This window comes from Pelodiscus sinensis, chromosome 7, assembly GCF_049634645.1.
Source record: "Pelodiscus sinensis isolate JC-2024 chromosome 7, ASM4963464v1, whole genome shotgun sequence".
Taxonomy (NCBI): domain Eukaryota; kingdom Metazoa; phylum Chordata; order Testudines; family Trionychidae; genus Pelodiscus; species Pelodiscus sinensis.
The window spans coordinates 25,490,016-25,512,247 of record NC_134717.1 but is presented as its reverse complement, the minus strand read 5'-3'; the positions used below and the strand labels follow the sequence as shown (position 1 = coordinate 25,512,247).

The 22,232-nt window shown below is 43.2% G+C and overlaps 2 protein-coding genes across 2 annotated transcripts in view; both read right to left on the bottom strand.

The window, feature by feature from the left end:
- The window catches only part of ACVR2A (activin A receptor type 2A), a 134,601-nt gene extending 114,274 nt beyond the window's left edge, over positions 1–20,327 (bottom strand). The window contains exon 1 of the mRNA XM_006135677.4: positions 18,492–20,327. Coding sequence (XP_006135739.1) covers positions 18,492–18,546 — 55 coding nt within the window. The 5' untranslated portion in view covers positions 18,547–20,327. The remainder of the gene's footprint in view (positions 1–18,491) is intronic.
- Positions 1–22,232, bottom strand: part of LOC142830168 (uncharacterized) — a 163,633-nt gene that overhangs the window by 36,007 nt on the left and 105,394 nt on the right. The gene's annotated exons all lie outside the window — the stretch shown is intronic.

Sequence of the window (22,232 nt, the reverse complement as noted above, 5' to 3'; positions counted from 1 at the left end):
CTGTCTGCAGAACTGAGCCCTTAGTCAGCTACTTCCACTCTCTGGCTTCCCAGCTTTCAAGGCAATCAATGCAGAAGTAATGGTGGCTAACACCCCCTCCCCCCGCAACTTCCTTTCAGGTCAGGACTTCTAGTTTGAGAAATGTTGGTCTCCCCTTTGAAAGCTGTGTAGTATAGGGCTGTGGTGTGGAACATGCTACCCACATGTGACTATTTGGCCAGTTGAGCTTGGCTAGTTTGCTATAGCAGTAGCCACTACACAGGCTACTGCTTCAGAACTGGTTGGACACCATGGCTACGTCTACACTGGCCCCTTTTCCGGAAGGGGCATGTAAATTTCACTAGTCGTCGTAGGGAAATCCGCGGGGGATTTAAATATCCCCCGCGGCATTTAAATAAAAATGTCCGCCGCTTTTTTCCGGCTTTTAAAAAAGCCGGAAAAGAGCGTCTAGACTGGCCCCGATCCTCCGGAAAAAGCGCCCTTTTCCGGAGGCTCTTATTCCTACTTCAAAGTAGGAATAAGACCCTCCGGAAAAGGGCGCTTTTTCCGGAGGATCGGGGCCAGTCTAGACGCTCTTTTCCGGCTTTTTTAAAAGCCGGAAAAAAGCGGCGGACATTTTTATTTAAATGCCGCGGGGGATATTTAAATCCCCCGCGGATTTCCCTACGACGACTAGTGAAATTTACATGCCCCTTCCGGAAAAGGGGCCAGTGTAGACGTAGCCCATGGGTATAGGGTAAAAGCATAGAAAGAGACTAGATTTTACAAGGCAAGACAGGATTTTATGGTGCGAGATACATTTTTCATTATCATGAATTTGCCAATACTCTGCTTATAAAGCTGCTCTGTAACCACAATTAAACAATACTCCTCTAAGATAGAGTAACTTCAACAATGATGCTAATGGATAAAAATATACATGTTTCAGCAATCAAGTCAGAAAAAAAGTACTTCATAGAAAGGAAAAAAGATTGAGGAGGGAAGGAAGTAGTAGTATTTTCAACCCTCTAGAATGGTATTACAAAACAATGCCACATTAAAGCTATTTTAATATATTAATGCAATGCTGTTCATTTTCAATTGAAAGAGTTTAATGTTTCATTTGGTAAATGTATCGATAAATATTTCAGTACTCTAATTCAGAATTGATAGTCCTGGATTTGTAATTCAGCTTATCAGGAACCAGCAAGCAACTAATTCGAAGTCCTCTGGTCATCCCACAAGCCAGTAGTCTCAAGAACTGTAGTCTCTAATATCCACTTAACATTTGATATTTAAGCTGCCAACAGACATGTTAACTACAGAACAAAAAGAACTGCACAAGATAGTTAAGCTGCATGAAAACTTTTCAAAGACACCATAATAAAAGCCAAACTTAAATGTATACCCCAAATTAAAAAAAACCACAGTGAGAACCAAAAGAAGTGCCACTGTAGCTTAACAACCAGGTAAAAGAAGCAGTGTCAGATAAAAAGATATCTTTTAAAAAGTGGAAGTCAAATCCTAGTGAGGAAAATAGAAAGGTTCATAAATTTAGTCAAATTAAGTGTAAAAATATAATAAGAAAAGCCAAAAAGAAGTTTGAAGAACAAATAGTAAAATGTTTAAGTACATCAGAAGCAGGAAGCCGGCTAAACAAGCAGTGGGGCCCTTGGACAATCGAGATGCTAAAGGAGCACTCAAAGGCTACGTCTAAACTGCAAGCCTCTTGCGGAAGAGCAAATGCAAACGGAGCGCTCATTTGCTTATGTCATGCTCTCATTTGCATTTTCTCTTCCTCTCCCTTTTGCGCAAGAGGCTTTTGTGGGGGGGGGGGGGGGGGAGAAAAGCACTGTGTAGATGGCACCTTTTTGCACAAAAAAACCTTCTGTGCAAGAGCCGTTCTTCCTAACCCCCTCACCACCCTGAGTAAGAAAGAGACCAGTCCACCCGGTAAAAAAAAAATTCAGAAAACACCCTGTGAAATGTCCAGTATTTTCTATTTTTCCTGGCTCGGGCATCAGTCAGAACACATGCAGCTCAGGCTGGCTAGGGTGGAGGGAGGATGGAGCATCCCAGGCAGACTTCAAAATGGCCACCTTAAAGGGGCAACCTTTTTTGGAGGGGCGGGGGTCAACTTTTCCCCTGGAGTACCAGCACTTTTTTTTTTTTTTTTTTAAACACACTGGCCCTGGGAATTAAAGGGGCCATGACTGTTTTTCGTTCCCAATCTGTTCTTCCCTCCCCCCTCCCAAACAAGTTTTGTTGCTATTTTGGGGGGGGGGGGGGAGGAGCATGATGCCAAAAAATTTGGGAACCACTGATCTAGAGAAAAGGGTAAACAGGAAGGTGGCAAAGTGTGCAGATGATACCGAACTGCTCAAGATAGTTAAGGCAAAAGCCAACTGAAGGGCTTCAAAAAGATCTCGCCAAACTAAGTGACTGGGCAACAAAATGGGAAATGAAATTTAAAGTTGATAAATTGAAAGTAATGCATATTAGAAAAAATAATCCCAACTATATACATACATACATACACACACACACACACACACTATGATGGGGACTAATTTGGCTACAACTACTCAAGAGAAAGATCTTGGAGTCATTGAAGACAGTTCTCTGGAAACATCTACTCAGCGTGCAGCAGCAATCAAAAAAGCAAATATAATGTTAGGCGTCATTAAAGGGATAGAGAATAAGACAGAAAATATCTTATTGCCTCTATATAAAACCATGGCACACCCACATCTTGAGTACTGTGTGTAGATGTGATCACCTTATCGCAAAAAAGACATTGGCATTTGAAAAGGTTCAGAAAAGGGTAACAAAAATCATTAGGAGGTTGGAACAGGTCTCTTATTTTCCTCTTTTCTAAGCTGAAGAGGACAAGTCTTTTTAACCTCTCTTCATATAAGGGGGATATGATAGAGGTCTATAAAATTATGACATTTATGGAAAAAGTGAATAAGGAAAAGTTATTATTTACTTATTCCCACAATATAAGAACTAGGGATCACCAAATGAAATTAATAGGCAGCAGGTTTAAAACGAACAAAAGGAAGTTTTTCTTTACTCAGTGCACAGTCAACCTGTGGAACTCTTTGCCAGAGGATGTGGTGAAGCCTTGAACTTTAACAGGATTAAAAAAAGAACTAGATAGATTCATGGAGGTTAGGTCCACCAATGGCGATTAGCCAGGCTGGGCAGGAATGGTATAGCTAGCCTCTGTTTCTCTCAAGGTGGGTGATGAGAGGGACCACCGGAGGCTTGCCTGTTGTGGTCCCTCACTCTGGGGCATCTGGTATTGGCCGCTGTCAGCAGACAGGATGCTGGGCTAGACGGACCTTTTGTCTGACCCAGTATGGCCATTCTTATGTTCTTATAAGCTTCACATTAACAAAAACATGAATAATTCTTTCCATAATGCCCAAAACCTCTTTCGGAATCTTTTGTTGTGAGTCTTAAATAGTTACCAGCTGGTTACTCTCTATTCTGCAGTTTCACTTATGGGATCCAAATATCTAGCTCTATGTAAACAACTAAAAAGTGCACTGGGTACTAAGAGCCCTACGCCTTAGAAAAACACTACTGCTCCCATATTTTGTAGTGTAAATGTTTATTCCACAATTTGCACTGTAGTGCATTGGCTAAGCAAGGATACATCAGCAGAGGGCAGTGTGATTACTGTAACAGTAAAACTTCTGCTTTTCTATGGCAGCTGGCAGGATAGCTGAAGACAAATGCTCTTGGGTGGCTGCTTGATGTGACAGAGTTGCTTTCCTTGAATTGCCTGCATGTATTTAAAAATGTATTCTCGTTTTAAAATATATTTACATATATAATATAGGGATGTCAACTAGGGATGTAAGCAAGCAGTTGAGCTTAGGCTTATCGGAAGCAGAAGGGGGGGGGGGGGGGGGAAGGCCAGGGGAGGCGGGGCAAGAGCAAGAGCCAGTGCAGCATAGAGCTAGCTTAAAAGCCAGTTCTCCCCAGCACCATCTCGGGGGGGAGGGAAGGAGCAGGCGAGGCAAGGAACCCAGTGCAAGCCAGGAGTCAGCAGATTCCCAGCTCACAACCAGTCCCCTGCTGTACCTCTGCCTTTTAAATGTATTACATTTAAACTGCAGATCTCAGCAGGGGTAGCAAGTGCCCCCTCCATTGACTACTCAATTGGCTGATTATCCTCATTTTAACAACCTTAATGTCAACGTGTAGACAAATACATGATTGACTGATAAGCCTGGGCTTATCAGTTAATTCTGTTGGCTACACACATAGTCCCCTCCTTTGATCCCTCTGTATCAGAGGCAGCAAGGTGGGGAGGGAGGCAGAATCTAGTGCCCGTGGGAGCCAGCTTAAAGTTGGCTCCCCACAAGCACCAGATCCACATACCTCCCCCCCCCCCCCCATCTCTGCGCTGCTGCCTGATAGATGCAGCAACAGAGAGGGTAAGGGGCGCATACAGGAGCTAATACTCATGGGGAGCTGGCTTTTAAGCAGTTCTCTGTGCATGCCAGCTCCACGGACCCGCCTGCTTATGAGCTTCACACAGACAGAAGCTGCTCTGGCATCCCATGGAGCAGCCTCTGTCCCCAGAAAGCTTGGGCCCACTGCAGACAGAGGCTGCTCCACAGCAGCAGCCTTTGTCTGTGGGAAGCTTGGACTCCCCATGGACAGGGACTGCTGCCACTTCACGCTGTTGCCTCTCCGTCAGAGTCTGCATGGGAAGCTGGGTTTTAAATTGGCTCTCCTCGTGGACCAGCGTTTCTGAATGAGGCATCACTTGTTTTAGCTACAGGATAGCGAACTCTAAAATTTCTCAGGTTTTTTGTTTTTTGTGTAAACTACCAGATCATCAGCATTTCCTTGGACTGTTCTCTCTACAAAGTGTTTTTGAAGCTGTGTCAACAATTAAAAATATTGTCAATATAGATACGTATTGGCAGCCCTCCAGCTTATTTTAGTAGCAAAGAAACTCCTGCAATTATAGCTTAAATTGGGGAAAGAGTTATACTGATTTAAAAAAAGACTTTTTGCTGGTTCAGCTGCATTGACACACTATGGCTTTTGACATAATTATGTTGGCACAAAGTCCTAACAGACATAAAACTGCCTATTATAGGCCAGGTCTAAGATACCTATTCTATAGTATTTTGGGATAAACTGACTATTAGTATGGAAGAATTCTTACCGATATGCTAGAACTTCAGTCTTGAGGTAGGCTTTACATGCCAGCTGGAGAACGAAATTTTGTATGTGAAAAAAGCCTATGTAACTGTTAAGAACTAAGGTCAGATCTACATTATAAATTACATTGCTGTAATTATGTCACTCAGGGATGTGAAAAATCCACACCAGAGTGATGTAGTTATACTGACATAAGTCTAGAATAACAATGCTTTGCTGATGGGAGGGCTGTCCTGTACATAGTTACCACCTCTTGCAGAGGTAGACCAACCATGCTAACGGGAGATGCTCTCCTGTTGGTATTGTACGCACTAGGGCAGCATTTTATGTGCAGATCTGTCCTAACTCTTCTTTCTTTATACATTTGCCTTTTAAAGTTTGTAACCCAGGTGGGAAGATGAACATTGGAACCGGAAGATTTTTGAAAGCTGTGCCCTTGCATTAGGAGAAACATGAGACATCTGGCATATATTAAGACTCACAATACTACTCTAAGTGCTTGCTTATTCAAGGCCTTAAATAAGCTTCTTCAGAAGAACTCAGTCTTTCCTTTAATGGATAAGAAGTGCTGTTCATTTACTGTGACACTGCATCCCCATTTTGTTTTTATTCTAATTAGAACATGAAGTGATAAGAAAACTAGAGAGACAGTAACATTGTTACAGAAAACTCAACAAACTGCAGTAGTTTCAACACTGAAGAATGGACCTAGAAACAATATAGCAATACGTAGAATACAATGAACTAGAAAATAGGAAAAATGAGGATGAGTTGGACCGACATAGTAAAGTATGACAAAATAAACATCTGAAGATGAATGAAGCCATGAAACCAGTACAACACAATGGAGAGATTTCATTTGACCTCACTGCTGCTGAGCTAATCAACAGGTTTCAAAGAAAGCTTCTCTTGTTGTTCCATTGCCTAGGTCAGCATGTGTAGACTCACCTCAATTCCCAGGTTTCAAAAACCAGTTAGCACACCATTTCAAGAGGCTCATGATTGCAGATGTAGCTGCCAGTTGATTGAGGAGTGATGAGCAACTCGCTGAGGGCTTGTCTATATGGGTATGTCTACACTTGCAGCCTAATTCGAACTAGGGCTGCAAATGTAGGCATTCGGAATTGCAAAATCAAGCCCGGGATTTAAATATCCCACACTTGATTTGCATGTTCCCAGCCGGGAGCCATTTTTTGAAATTTACAAGCCCAGACTAATCTCATTGCAAGAGGATTAACAGGTAGTTCGAAATAGGGCTTTATTTCGAACACCCGTTTCCCTGCCGCGTGTAGACGCGGGCAGTTAGTCCGGGCTTGTAGACATATCCTATGGGACACTTACTATAACTATAACGGTATAAAATACCACTCTGCATAAGCACTCTTCTCATTTCATCTTTATTTTTTTCCTGGTTCAGTTTGTCATATTCAAAGGTCTGGAAACACATCTCATGGTGGCTGTAAGGACACTTACCCATTCACTTAAAACAAAACAAAAGGTCTTATCCTTACGGTTGAAAGTAACTTTGATTTATGATGGACTCATGTTTTCAATGACCCAACTAAGTTGTCAGACTACTTAAAACAGCACTAAAACATGCTAACTGTCCTGTTCATGTCAAATAAATGCCTCGTGGTTTCTGCCATTCTGCTGCTTTTTCTGTAATACCATGGAAATTTTATTTAGCCAAAAGTTCAACCTTCTCTTATCTTCCTTCCTTGCCACTGAAAGTTTTCTGCAACTCTCTTGTGTCTTTGCTAATTCAATTGCAGTGCATGTCCTTGTACCAAAGCACCTTTTTCTCTCTTCAGAGGAGCTGCTGGTTGCTGCCTGACTCTCCTTTCTGGTGGAATCAGGACCAGAATTGCCTATCAGCACACCACTTCAAAGAAATTTTCATAGTAACAGTGAAAGGATTCTGAGACATGCATATACCCATTAAGAGAGGCAACTGGAAACAAGCATTGATCGCCACAAAAACCTACTGAATTCAAGAAAAGCTTATATATTGCAACTTCAGAAGATTGGAGTCATGTCAATGCTATAAACACAAAAGCCTTCTGAGCATCATACTTGGTTTCACAGTAAACAGACTGCCAATCCCCTCTCAATTGTGTCAACGCTGATTGTGTCATGTAATTCAGACGCTATTTAAATATTCTATTAGGACCTACAGTTGCCAGTCAAGCCAAGATAGTTATTATTTCCACTGATGCAATCAGTTGATAAATTCATGATATAACTGCAGAAGTCTCAGAACAGCTGTTCTGTAGCTTGTCCAGTTATACTGACCCTTTTGATGTTCCCTTAAGATTCAACCTCATTTATCATCCCTCAAGCAGCAATCCTGCTATGCTCTCTGCTGATAGGTGTGCTAAAAAAGAAAATAAATATTTGACATTTGCCAATAATCAGTTCTCGCGGCAAGTTAAAATGGCATTACTCTTGGTATCTTCACAAATAATGCCCAAGTTGCAACTGGAAAAACAGCAATCTTGTGATTAGGGATGTAAAATATGTTTAAGTAGTTGACCACTTAAACCTAGTGTCTAAAAATGGAAATTGTCAACATCAGAATAAAGAATTTAGCACTATTCTTGTAATGCACAACTCAGATTTCTGCCCTCATTTTTAAGTTTGATTACGTTGTGTATTTGAAGACACTGACTTTAGTCCGCCAAACCATTTCCCTGTTTGTGTGCATCTTTCCCACAGAAACACAGGTAGGAGATTTTTTTTTAAATATAGCAAAGTGATTGTGAAACTGCAATATGTGACAAGGGAACATATACAGTATCTAAAATTCTCACTTAAAAAGTTGACTCGATTTCAAGTTTTCAGGGATGCTTTATGTTAAAGCCCTTATCTGCAATGTTTTAAAATAAAGACAGACCATTACGACAGTTTGAGCAGCTTTTAAGATTCCACATTAGAGATAACCAAGTGAAACAAATGACACAAATGTATGTTTTTAAGATTCTGGTGCTTCCATTGGGAGAGACGTCTTCTCATTTTAATCTCTCAATCATAAGATAGATCCTATGGAATGGGATGGGTCAAACCAGTGTATAGTTTAATTAAAAATGTACAAAAGAAAATTTGAGTAGAAAATAAACAACTCCTAGCTTGGTTTCACGTTGAGTGATCACTAGATTAGAACATAACTAAGTGTAGCTCCAAGTTCAGAAGCATGAATAGAGTTATCACAAAAGCTAGGATGTGAACTTTGTCCAATGTGTTGATTTCAGAAAGGAAGTTACCCTTCCAATTCCAAGTGGTTATTCAAAGTGTCAGACTTAAAGAAAACAGTTATCGGAGATAAAAATCCTATACTCTTCTGTTGTTTGTTATATAATCTTCAGTTGCAGAATTTTGTTTACTTCTACCTCAATGCTGCAGATTTTTTAATCCAAGAAAAGAGGAAGCCATGGCTAATGGCAACGAGCACAAGTTTTCCCTAAACATGGTACAGAGTACTGAACTATGCATTTATTTAGCAATTACGAGTGACAGCTTTTCCTTTCATTTTTTTAAACAGGAAACATTTATCTTAGCTTCTGATAGTCCATATTTTAGCTTCTCCTGCACAAAAGACAGCAAGTGTCTTTTTTTTTGGGGGGGGGGGGGAATAAAAGCTACAAAATCCAGTCTTCTAGTTATCTGGGGGATGGGAAGTCACCTATATCTAAAAAGTACAGACTAACTCAAATAACCCTCAATAACTCATAACTAATCACTTTGGGGGGCAGGAGGAAGACAGACAGAAATTGAAGAAGGAAAAGTGTGGGAAGCATAGTACAGTCAATTTAATGAGGTTCAAAAAGGGAATCTCTTAAGAAAAAACCAGTAATCCACTTGAAAAAAAGTGACAAGCAGGAAATGAGAGAGTCCTTAGCCGCAAGTTTCAACAGATCATCTTTGAATTTAAAGAGCATTAGCTTTTAGGAATGCTGAAGTAATCTTACAAACCCATACAGCAACGTTTCCCAAACTATGGCCCGTGGCCTGCTACCAGGCCGCAGGAAAAAAGTACCAGGCCTCTGCATGGTTGCCGGGGTGTTCTGGGCTCCTGGAGTGCCTGTGTGGCGCCAGGTCCCCCAAGCCCTTGGCCGGCCTGGGTGGAGTATGCAGCTGGATCTTCCAGCTCCCAGCAGATGCGTAGCTAGAGGAGGGTTGGGGGGGTGGGGGAGGAGTTGGGGAGGGGTAGAAGAGAGCCAGCCATCAGAAGCAGCACTGGTCGGGGGAATCAGGGCGGGCCAGGGGGATTGGGGCTGGGGTAGCTGGCGGAAGCAGTGCTGGGCAGGCAGCTGGCCGGGAGATCGGGAGGAGCAGTAGGGGAGAAGGAGCTGCTAGAAGCAGGGCTTGCCTGGGGCATTGGGACTGTCCGTGAAAGATTGGGGGGCTGGCGGAAGCAGGGCTGCCAGGGGGCATGAGATCGGGGGTAGGGAGCTGGCCAGGGAAGATGAGGGGCAGGGAAAAGCAGCTGCTGGAAGCAAGGCTGGACGCAGGCAGCGGGACTGGCCAAGGGAAATTGGGAGGAGAAGCGGGGGAAGAACTGGTTGTCCAGGAGAGGATATGGGGAATTGGGTCTGGCCAGAGGCGCAGCAGGGGGAGCGAATTGGCCAGCAGGGAGCAGAACTGATCTGGCCATATACGGATCTCGGGGCGCTGCCCCTCTTCCCCCTCCCCCTCGCCACAAAGCACAAGTGAGTCCGGCCTGGGGATTCTATTGTGCCCCCAACCCCCCCCACACACCTCAAGTAGTTGCGAACTGTCTGGCTGGTAGAAACACTCATGGGCTACGTCTACACTGGCCCCTTTTCCGGAAGGGGCATGTTAATTTCAGCTATCGTAGTAGGGAAATCCGCGGGGGATTTAAATATCCCCCGCGGCATTTAAATAAAAATGTCCGCCGCTTTTTTCCGGCTTTTAGAAAAGCCGGAAAAGAGCGTCTACACTGGCCCCGATCCTCCGGAAAAAGCGCCCTTTTCCGGAGGCTCTTATTCCTACTTCAAAGTAGCGGCGGACATTTTTATTTAAATGCCGCGGGGGATATTTAAATCCCCCGCGGATTTCCCTACTACGATAGCTGAAATTAACATGCCCCTTCCGGAAAAGGTGCCAGTGTAGACGAGCCCCTGCAGTCTGAGCACATTTACCAGCCAGGCAGTTCAAAACTACAAACTGATACATCTAGTAATAATAAAACTTACCTAATGAGAAAATACCAGACATGTTATATGTTTATGTGTTTATATTTTTGGGCTACAAAAAACAGTACAGGAAAAAAAAGGGTTCCAACTAAAGTAAAAAGTTTGGGAAACCCTGGTCTAACCAGCTTTGTCTGTCTTACACTCCATTTATCCAATCCATATTCCTTAACTTGCTGGCAAGAATATTGTGGGTGACCATATCAAAAGCTTTGCTAAAGCTGGCACTGGGAGCTTTGGGAGAACCAGAAACAACTTATTTGAATATTCATCATTTGATTAATGAATATGCAAATGAATGTTACCAGTCCTCCAAAAGTTCGTGGATGGATTTACTGGTCCCCGTGTCAAAAAGTTTGGGAACCCCTACCATACAGCATTCACTTCCTGAGCTGCATAAAGTTTCAATGTATCTGCTGCTGTTCATAATTCCACTTTCATGATGTGTATACGATGAACAGGACTCCAAGTTACACTGCTGCTATTCAGAACAATAAAACTGTAAATATACCATATCCATGCTGCTGCATGGACAAAATGTAAAAGTAGTGATGTCAATGATAGAAAGGACTAGCTTGGAAATAAAAGTTATGCAGAAAGCTAAGACTAAAGGAGAACCAACCTGTCCCACCTTTCCAGAGTCCCTTATCTGTCAAGTGAAATAGAGCTTCTAGAAGACTGGGATAGGGAGGCAGACGATTGAACTTAAAGAAAAAAAATAGCAAGTTCCTTCCCTTTATCTACTAGAAAAGGATACTAGCACAAGGGTGGGCAATTAGATGGCAGCGGTTCGACAGGGTTAGCCACTCTTGAGCCTCTGCTATTATATTTATCTGTGCCTCCACAGACATGGGCAGACTGCAGTGCCCGTTGGCTGCAGATTGCCTTTCCTGACCAATTGGAGCTACAATAAGTGGAACAGTTCAGGATATCACTTCCCACAGCTCCACTAGCCAGAAACAGCAATCTATGCCAATGTGAGCTGCAAATTGCCTGTACCTGCAGAGGCATGAGTTACTAGAGAAGCAGCAAACCACCAGGGGCTAACCCTGGCAAATCAGATCCGGCCTGGAGAGCAGTATTTTCTCACCACTGCACTGGTATCATCTCAACAGCTGAGGGAGGGCAGAAGGGGCAAATGTGCTCTCTAGGATGTTGTCTTCTCCAATTGTTTTATATTGGACTCAAGATTTAGAATTGCAATATTAAACAGTCCATTTTTTCTAGCCACACTTAAGAATGTGTTTCTAGCTACTCCACTAAATAAGTATCCCATCCTGGCCTGGGAATCCTTGCTGGGCCAGGCAACAAATAAGAAGGCCCTGCCCTAGCTGGGGAACTCCCTATAGCAGCAGTGCCAGGTGGCAGTCAGGCAGTCCCAGGCCAGGAAACCTCCAGTTGGAGCAAGACTGACTCCGGCAGTGGGGCCGGACAGCTGCTGCTGAGGAACCCCAGAAACTCCCAGCAACAGCTGGCATAGCAGCCCTAGCTGGTGAACTCCTTGATGTTATCTTGGCGAAATGGGGCCAAGGAACCCCAGCTGGAAAACCTGGGAAATCCCTGATGGTGGTAGGGCAGGTGTGGCCAAGCCAGACAACCTCCAGCGGCAGTGGGGCCAAACAGTAGCAAGGGAGCCTTGGCCAGGGATCCCTGGGAAAGCCATAGTGGCAGCAGGGCCAATGGCTTCTGAGCATGGAACAGAACCCCAGGAACAGCTGGGCTGGCAGCAGACAGGTGGTCCTGTCTAGAATCTGGGGAACTCTGGCAGCAGCAAGCAGCCCCAGAGTAGGAGCCCCAGCCCTGGTCCAGCAAAACTCCCTGGTTTGGGACCGCTCAAGTCCCAAGGGTGCCAGACCAGAGAAGTCTACCCTGTATCACAAAGTCAACACAAATGATGCACTTGAAAATCTGTACTGATCTCATGCAACAGGCCTCCATCTTAAGGAACATATACTTTGGGGGGGGGGGGGGGGAGAAATGCCCGGGAGCATCACGCACAGTTTAACAACTGACTAATTCAAGCAGATTTAAGGGGTGGAGAAATGTGCCCCCTCCAATTTTCTCCAGAATCCTCATTCTATGATCCTAGTTTATTACTACCTTTTTGCACCCTATATTAATTTATCCTTTTTTCAATTCTGGACATTGCTACATCGAAAGACATAAAACTTTAGTCCCACATCAGAAAGCTCTTCAAATGGCTAGACTTGTCTATTTCTCCCCATTTAACCCGTATCCCATGTCTTCCATGTGAAAACAAACATACTGATGTTACGGTGTGTCTTTGAATCCATAAAACTAAGTAATAATGGTACTTGTGATGGGGCATCTGTCCCACACTGGCTGTTAAGGGGTTAAAACCCAGCCCTGTGAGAAGGCTGGAATGCTAGAGCTGTGGAGCCAACAGCTGTATCTGGTAGGAGCTAATTAGGGCCCAGCTGAGGGCAGTATAAATGCTGGCTCCTGGAGGGCAGGATTCAGAGACTCACTCTGGCTGGGGAACAAGAGGGACCTAGCTGCTAGGGAAGCTAGAGGCTTCGTAATTCAAAGCAGGACTGGGGAATGTCAGGTAGAGCTGGGAAAGCTCTGGCTAGGCAAGTGCCCAGGCTGCAGAGCCTGATGCAAGGACTCGGGATACTAGCGCTGCGGGGAGGCAGCCAGGATAGGTAAAAGCAGCAGGTCCACAACCCCTGGCCAATGGTGAGTGGCCATTTCAGACTGCAATTTGCACCTATGGCAGGGGCTAGTAAAGACTGGCAGTGGGTCACTGAGGCAAAGTGAGTACAGGGGCTTTGGGGGTTCCCAGAGGGGGAGGACTCTAGAGCAGTGGTCCCCAACCTTTAGAGCCTCCCAGGGGCCATGTGTCAGGAAAAAACCCTTGTGTGCAAGATTCTATAAACCTCATTTTTTGAGGAATAAGGGATCTTGCGCAAAAGGGTTTTTTTTCCTCACACATGGCCCCGTCTACACCGGGCTTTTTAATCACAAAAACAGGATCGGAAGAGAATATGCAAGTGAGAGCAAAAGATTTGCGTTTCCTCTTCTGAAAAACTGCCACAGTGTAGACGTAGCCTCAGTGAATTAGGAGGTGCCGTTGGTGGTGAAGCCTACCTGGTTACATACTTCAGAAAATGTCTAGTTCAGACGAAATAAAATAAGTTCCAAAGAATGAGATCCAGGTCATGCTGTTTATATGACAAGGTTAAAATGAAAGTGAGGGCCTTTTCAAATGAGATGTAGGAAAAGTAATCATTTCAAAAAACTCTATTAACCTCAAAAGTTAGAAACGAGTACTAGAGTCAGATATGCTAAGAAAGGTTAAACAAGCTGTTTTTCAGTTATTTATGTAAGATGCTAAGGAGTCCCAAAGAATGTTTATAACCCCCCCCCCCCCCCCCCCCCAAAGAGCAGGAATGCCACTTAGATGTTGAAGCAAGCTATTAAGGAGCGTTTAAAGCTATTAAGGCCTATATACCAGGATCATGATAGTTATCCTTTTGCATACATAGTATGGCAATGCCGTAGCCTCCAACAGAGAAGCTTCCACAGTACTGAGCTTATGTAATAGGGATGTTAAGGACTAGTCAACTATCCAGAAAGCAAATGCATCAGGACCGAGTCCGCCGCTGACCCCAGGTTCCACACGGGAGCTTCCACTTTGAAATGCACAAGAGTTTCCATCGGGACTCATGTCCATTTCAAATGCAGAACACTGAAGTGCCTATCAACTAGTCAAGTAGTTGATGGAAATTCCATTTTCTACTCGACTAGTAAATTAAATCGCTAGTTAATATCCCTAATATGTAACAGGGATTCTCCAGGAGTTCTTACTGAAATGTGTCTATAGCACTTATAGATCAGTAGAACGGTGTTAGCTAAAATCACGTTCATTAAACTGTTGCCAAACAGTTCACCCACAACACACTGAAGTTTTCAAACACAGCTCTTAGCACAATTGTAAATATTGCTTCCAGGTTTCAAACTGACAGTATTTTATATTATTAGCAAAAATATTAGGCCAGACCTCCATGAGGAATTCTATTATATTATAGTTAAGCTCAGAAATATAAAACCATAATAGAGTTGTAACCTAATTTAGAGTCACACCTGTCTGACTCTAGTCATGTTTGAAAACTATCATAGGAGGTTCAACAGGGCTGCCAACAGTGCTGCCACTAATGGTGAACTGAAGAGCCAAAATTGTACTGTTACTGTTCTTTTATGTATAAATAGGAGCTTGAAACTAAATCTGTACATCACATCTTTAAATAGTTTAATCATTTTACTTTACAGTGAATGTGATCACAAGATTCAACCACTAAACACAAACTGATTACTGAGACTATACTCTTAGGCTACGTCTACACTGGCATGATTTTCCGGAAATGCTTTTAACGGAAAAGTTTTCCGTTAAAAGCATTTTCGGAAAAGCGCGTCTAGATTGGCAGGACGCTTTTCCGCAAAAGCACTTTTTGCGGAAAAAGCGTCCATGGCCAATCTAGACGCGCTTTTCCGCAAAAAAGCCCCGATCGCCATTTTCGCAATCGGGGCTTTTTTGCAGAAAACAAATCTCTGCTGTCTACATTGGCCCTTTTGCGCAAAAGTTTTTCAGAAAAAGACTTTTGCCTGAACGGGAGCAGCATAGTATTTCCGCAAAAGCACTGACAATCTTACATGAGATAGTCAGTGCTTTTGCGGAAATTCAAGCGGCCAATGTAGACAGCTGGCAAGTTTTTCCGCAAAATCATCTGCTTTTGCGGAAAAACTTGCCAGTCTAGACACGGCCTTAGAGTCAAGTTCAGAAATGATGCTCCTGAACTGTTGGCAGGGTTCTTAAGAACTACCATGATTACAGGGGGAGGAAAAGAGCCTGAAAAATTCTACTCACTAGTGAAACAAGGAACTCGTCACATTTTCTTTTACTCTTTGAGAATAGCTAACACTGTGCCCCGAAACCTTTTTTAAGAGTATTAGGCTCTTAGTAATTATTTTTCTGATATCTGAAAAATTTGTTTTGACTTTTACTAAAGGGAGGAAGAAAGAGTAAGTAGTCTCTGGGAGCACAGAAGAGTTTTTTTTATTAGAGAATAATTTTCAACCTATCATTTTCTTTGAAACACAAGAACCTCTCAAAAAAATGAACAAACTGAAGGTGACCTGCAAGTGAAAAACTGGGCTAGTGTTTGCTTGTTCTTCTCGCTTGCTTAAGGCAGCCTTCTTTTTAAAAAAATAGCAACTGAAGTCTTAAAAAAATAGCAACTTGTTTCATAAAAACAAGACTCAAAGCTGAAGAATTATTGAAATGACATCATCTCAAGCACGCAAAACAGTACAAGCTAAACTACATGTGCAAGTGTTGAAAGTGTCTAAAAATTGTTATAAGTATTGAAAAGCAAATCACCTTTTATTAACAGATGACTGCATATTGTCAAGGAAACCTGCAGAAAAGTTTTAACCACTCCTCTTCAGTTAAGATGAGGGAGAAGGTACCACACAATATACATGCTTCAAGACATATCAGAAAACCAAAGAACAGTCTTGGCATTCTTGATGTTAAAGTAAACTCTAGCAAAGGAATAGGAGGGAGAAATTGTAACTCACCTTTCTATTAAGCAAAGAGAAGTTTGTTTTTAAGAGACAGCTTTTTATTTCCTGTACCATTAACACTGAGATGCATAGCAAGTGTAGGGCAGTAAGGCCCTGTTTAATTTGTGTTTTCCTTTTGTTTTTAAATGCTTGGTGAATCGAAGTATACATGTCAGTGGTCCTTTAAAAGGCTACAACTGTGACTGAGGTGTTCCAGTTTTTCCTGTTTAGCTTCCATCTTACTCTCTGTGGTTTGTACTGATGAGGAAAAGATGTTAGTCTTTTTCCATACTCATGTAAAGTGAAAGATATTTCTGTTCCTTCTGTTAAAAGGACTGATTTAGAAGAGGTAAGGAAACTCAAATAAATCTGAAGTCAGCATTTAATAAAGGCAAAAATGCCCCCCAAAATGCAGACCCAACCCCATCTCTTGCGAGAAAAAGAGAGATCTTTTCATCTGAATATCAGACAGATGATTATGATGGACTGATGTGTGTGTATAACTTTAGCAAATGCTTATCGACTAAGAAGTTATGTGCACACACACATTAAAAAGGAGCTGTATACTTGCAACCACAAGGAAGAAATATCAAATAGCAACCTTGGAATTAAGTTGTAAAAGTCTCTTCACACTGGCCAACAGTTTTAAAAGGCTCAAGCAAAAATATTCTTCAATCCAGAGTAGTGAGAAAAATAATTTTAAATGTCAGAGTTAAAAAAATATTTTGCCATGGAAGATTTCATGCAACATAAAATTGACATGATCAGTACAAACACTATATCTGACTCTGTGCTCATGTTCGTGTTATTTCATATTAAGAAGCCTAAGTAGTCTTAAACTCTGAATTGTGAAAGTCACATTTCTAACTAGATGTATTTTTATCCATTTATACAATTAGTTCAGGAATACGTGCTAAGGCAATAATATTTACATATGCTATGAAACATATTCCATAATATTTTAACCAGTTTCCTGCTGGTCTAGTACAAGTTATTTCCATTGTCATGGACAAAATTAACATTCCATGTCACGTGTACTGCTGCCAAGAATAATAAAATCTAGAAAGACTCAGATGTTTTTACATAGTGTCTCAAGAATGCTTTTGACTGATTAGTAAGTAGGACAGGTAGGTTCCTAGGAAAGGACTCCACTGTTCTATCCTATCCCTTAATCTGGCAAAGTAGTAAAGTGGGAATGGAAAGGGGAAAGAGAAAAACAAACTAGAAAACTCCAAAAAGATAGCCTTATTTAAATTAAAAGCGAATACTTTCATAATCAGTGTTTCAGGAAGGGCTTTACTTAAACATAAACCATCATGATTGTTAAAAACTGGTATTTTTTCTGATATTAAAAAGAATCAAGCTGTCTTTAACATGTTCCATTTCAACAGATTAATTCTTTTGGTTAATCTGTGGCAGTGATCGCCATTTCACAGCACATTCAGCCCACACAGAACTGATCAATAACACTACAGACACAAGACTAGACTGCATCCATTTAATAACCACAAGGAAATGGATCATTCAGCAAAATTCTATATCACCATTTTCTATTTATTTATTTATTTTTTAATAAAAGAAGCTTTTACAGAAAACTAGCCAGGCAGTTAGAACAAGATAGAAATAGGGTCAGATAAAACCAGCTATCAACTCACAATTATAAGAACGCTAAATACTTTTATTTTTGCACACAACAGTGCATAAGCAGTCAAAAAGGAATGTGTTTAAAAAAAAAAAGCCACACAACCACACAGTATACAAGTTGTAAAGCTTAAGGAAAAAAAAAAAAAGTTAAAATCAGTTACAATACCCAGGATCAGTAGCTCTCCGAAGGATCGTTCCAAATAAATGCAAGTCTATTAATTTTTTCGAACACTAGTTGCTATCATGAAAAATGCTTACACTGAACAATTTTTGGACCACACTGTTTCATAGGACTAAAGATAGCCATTTAAACATGTACTTTTGTAAAATCAAAAAGTGATAAACAGTGTATTAGGTAGCTAAAAGATGTTAGGTTTTGCAAAGTATCCAGATAAGGATTTTAAATTTACCTTATTCTCTTGATTCTGTGCATACACACAACTCCCCCTCCATACAGTGCTTTCAGAATTATTTTTAAACATGCTAAAGCTCAATAATGAGTATCTCAAAATAACATCTAAATGAAGTTAGAGGAGTTGGTCATGCTGCACTTTCCTGAGCATTTTAAACATAAGGAAACTTCAATTATAATATTAATAAATAGTATAAGTAATTAGCTTTAAAGGTACTCCATTAATCAATTCTGCAGTGGACTAATTTTACGTTTACAGAACGCATACAATAGAAGTGCTGAACGGATACCACCCCAGCTGTCATCTACAACAACCTTATCACTTCAAACTATTAGTCACTATCAACCAGAAACTATATATTCCAAGTCAAATATACAGTACTCAAAAAAGACGTTTGCAAATCGTACTAATTCCACAAGCTTTGGTATCACAATGATACCTTTAAACTGACCAAATTAAGTTTACTTACCTGAAGAACAAGAGATCAAAAAGACAGCGAACGCCAACTTGGTAGCAGCTCCCATTTTCGAAATACAGTTAGAACATACAGGTAGTGTTCCTACTCTCGTGTTTCCTGGTTTTTCCAAACAGAAAAAATCAACCTTCAAATTTAACCGTTATAAAGCAAACTAGAACATTTCTGGAGTCTAGAGTGTTCACAAAACAATAAAATCAGCTTTATTTAGATACTGACAACCGCTCCAGCTCTTTCTAGCGAGATCCCGGATACAAGGGTGTATATTTGGAGAAGCATTTCAAAACACATGTGTCATTTGGCTTCTGTACAAGTGGTGGAAAAATGTAATTCAGGGGGAAAAAAGTTAAGAATCCATAAAAAGTCAACAGCATAAATCGCCGTTTAGAAGGAGAACCAAGTCTCAGAGAAAGTTCAGCTTTTTTCTACTTTAAGCTCTGTAAAGTATCCCTCGTCGCGCTGGAACCAAGCAAGTTTTACTGAAATGAGTAAAGAGTATATTTTCAGTCTCACTCCTATTATACAACATGTAGTGTTTGAGTAAAAAGTACCATCTCAGCTTCAAACGTCAAAAAGCAGTAAGCCACTGATAAAGAAGGGAATAGTATACTTGTCAGTTTCTTTATAAAAACTGTCTAAAAAGTTACCAGCCACATGTGGGCAACATTGACGTTTACTTCAATCATGCTGCGAGCTGTATTGTGACCACAGGGAAAAGGATGGGAGGAGAAACAACAACCTCAAACAAAAAAGCCTTTACACTTCCACAAAAATAAATCTCTGGGCTTCCCCTTTCAAGTTAATGAAAGCCGAACGTTTTCTCTTCTCTCCTACCACTTCCCTCCTACTTCTGCGATCCTCTCCTTGTCCGTTCAACAAAGGCTGTGCATTTCAGACATTCTTGCCTCAACAGTGAATTTCAAACTCCTTTAAGAATCCCCTCTAAGAAACTATATTTGGTGTTCAAACAGTGAAGTCACAGGAAAAATGTAGTCTCCAGCCGCTGGGGAGGAAGGTGATCTATGAGCGCGTGGCAAATCTCTTCTTCCTTGATTGCTGTGCTTCTAGGAGAACGCTGCTTCTGTGGCGGTGGAAAGGATATCAATATTATAGACACATGACTGGATGTGCCCTGGATCTTCGTGTTTGCTGGGATGGTGACAGCTTTCTTCCTCCTGCGTGCTGGGCTGGTGGCTCTTCTGTTCGATTCATACCCCTCTCCCAACTCCTCACGGATACATTTTTCCTCTCTGCCTCCTACGTGGTTAGAAGGGAGAAACCTGGACAATTTTTCACTCAGTCCAACTTTTGCTTTCTTAGGAAGAAAAACTCCTCAATGGCTTGGGTGGCGGGGTGGGGGTTGAAAGCCTGGTGAACTCTTGCTGCCTTCTCCTTGTGCCTCCCACACCACGTACCAGGCAAGCCCTGGGCAAGGTGCTGGAAAGGGGGAGGGGAAACCCTCTTTTCCCCCTCCCCTAGCTCTGTCCCCAGTTAACTCCTGGCTCTGAGGAACCTGCTGCTGGCTCCAACCCTCTCGTCTCCCAGCCGGCGCGACGGACACCAACTTTGCCCCCCCAGGAGCTGAGTTTAGGGGTCGGCGATAAGGAAAGGCCAAGCCCGGGGCTTTTCTCTAGGCGGCGGATGAAGGAGCCGGTTTTATAGTCCCCGGCGCCCGGCTGGCAGCTCCGAACGGCCCTCCGAACCGTGCTGCTGCTGTTGCGGCTCGCCTGTGGTAATTTCATATCTACCCATTCACCGTGTGGCGTGCAGAACGAACCCAAGATGGCGGTGCCCGGGCGATTGTTTTTGTTTCCTCTCCTCGCTCCCCTCCCCCTCTTCCCCCAATCACGGCTGCTTGTCGCGCGACTGGACGCGTGAGCGAGTCGTTCCCAATTGACAGCCCTCGGAACCACTCAGGGCTGAGCATAAGGCGTCACCTTCCCGACTGGGGCGGGGCGCTTGTGCGCGAGGAGCTCTCCCGCGCCTCCTACTTGCGCGCGCGCTCTTGATTGCTGGCTGAGTCTGCGCCTGTTCTTCACCGCGTCCCCTCACGACTCCCTTCTTCGTGCCCCTTCACTGCACGGGGAGGCCTGGTGGGTGCCGCACCCGCCTGCTCCCCTGCCGTGCCCCACCTTCATTTGCGCCTCATCCCTTCTTAGTTCTTATCTCCACTTTGCTCCTCGCTTGCTATTTCAAGCGCAGCCAGAGGAGATGCACCCTCCATATCACGGTTCTCTGTGGGACCAGGTCTCTGCCCAGACTCTAGCCTTCGTGCTCTGTCCCGGGGATCTTAGGGCTCCCCCACCCTTGCATTTTTATTCTTATAGTTTTGGCAGACAATACGAATGCCTATTTTTAAGCTTTTTACATCTATCTAAATGTTTACAGTTGCTAATTATGGGGTGTGCCAGGCAATCGGTTTTTAATGACAGTAAATGTTCAGATACAAAAAGTTAACATTCGTAGCTGTTAAAATACAAGTTTGTTCATGTCGCCTAAAAATATTCAAAGTAAATAGCCTTGAAATCAAACTCTCATAAATTTTCAATCAGCACTCTGATTTGTTTGAAATTATTATCCATGGATATATCTTGAGGAGGGGGTAAGTTGCATATGTATGGTGAAATTGATGTTTATTGATCTTTCTATATTAAAAAAAAAATTCTGTAGGACGGTAGCGTCATCACCTCACTCTGAGACGCTCTGCCTCTCCCCCAGCCTTGGCAGAATGAGAAGGGGAAGCGGTGGCCATGGCTCAGGGTTCACCCCCATCCCTCTTCAGAGGGAGCCCTGGGCTCCCTGCTGACCCCCAGCTCACCTGCAGGAGAGCAAGGGAGCAGCAGCTGACCCTCGCAGCCCTCCGGGGACCCAGCAGGAAGTGGCTCCAGCTCCCCGCTCTGCCTTCTGCCCCGGCTCTCACCGACGACCAGTGGTAGGGCACTCAGCGAGCTCTGTTGTCCCCCTATTAAGGATGTTAAAATGCAATTAATTGACTAGTCCATAGGCACTTCCACATTTGTCCTCTGAAATGTCCGGGCTGCATGCGGTGTGCCTCCTTTGAAATGCATGGAGCCCAGGGTAAGTCCTCTGCTGACCCCGGGCTCCATGCTACACTGCATGCTAGAGGAGCCCTGGGGTCAGCAGGGGAGTCCCCAGTTGATCCCAGATTCCGCATGGCACTTCCCCAGAACTCGGGACCCCAGGCTCCATGCTACACTTATCAGATAGTCAACTAGTCTTTAACATCCCTATCCCCCATCCCCTCTATTTCCCATCCAACCGCCTATGGCCCTGCTGCTGCTCCTGCGTCTGGGGCCATAACACTCTGCGACCCAGCAAGGAACTGCCTCGCCTGCCTCATGCTCCAGCTTCATGGCCCCTTCGCCCCCACAAAATTAGAGTGACAGCACTGGCTTCCTGTGGGACAGGGGGAGGAGAAAGCCCTGAGGCTGTGCGCTGGATCTGGCTTGCAGGGAAGTGCATGCACTGCTCAAGCTGGATTGAGCATGGAGCCTCAGGGCTTCTCCTCCTCTGCAGAAAGCCAGCACTGGTACTCTAATCTTGTGGGGAGTGTCATGAGGCTGGAGTTCCAAGCAGGTGGCAGTGGTTCCCCACTGGGTCGCAGAGCATCAGGACCCCGGGCCTGGAAGTTGAAGTTGAAGTGAAGACATAGGTGGCTTCACAACTGGAGCAGTAGAGAAGGCCTCCAGTGCATGGAATGAAAAGGAGTAAGTG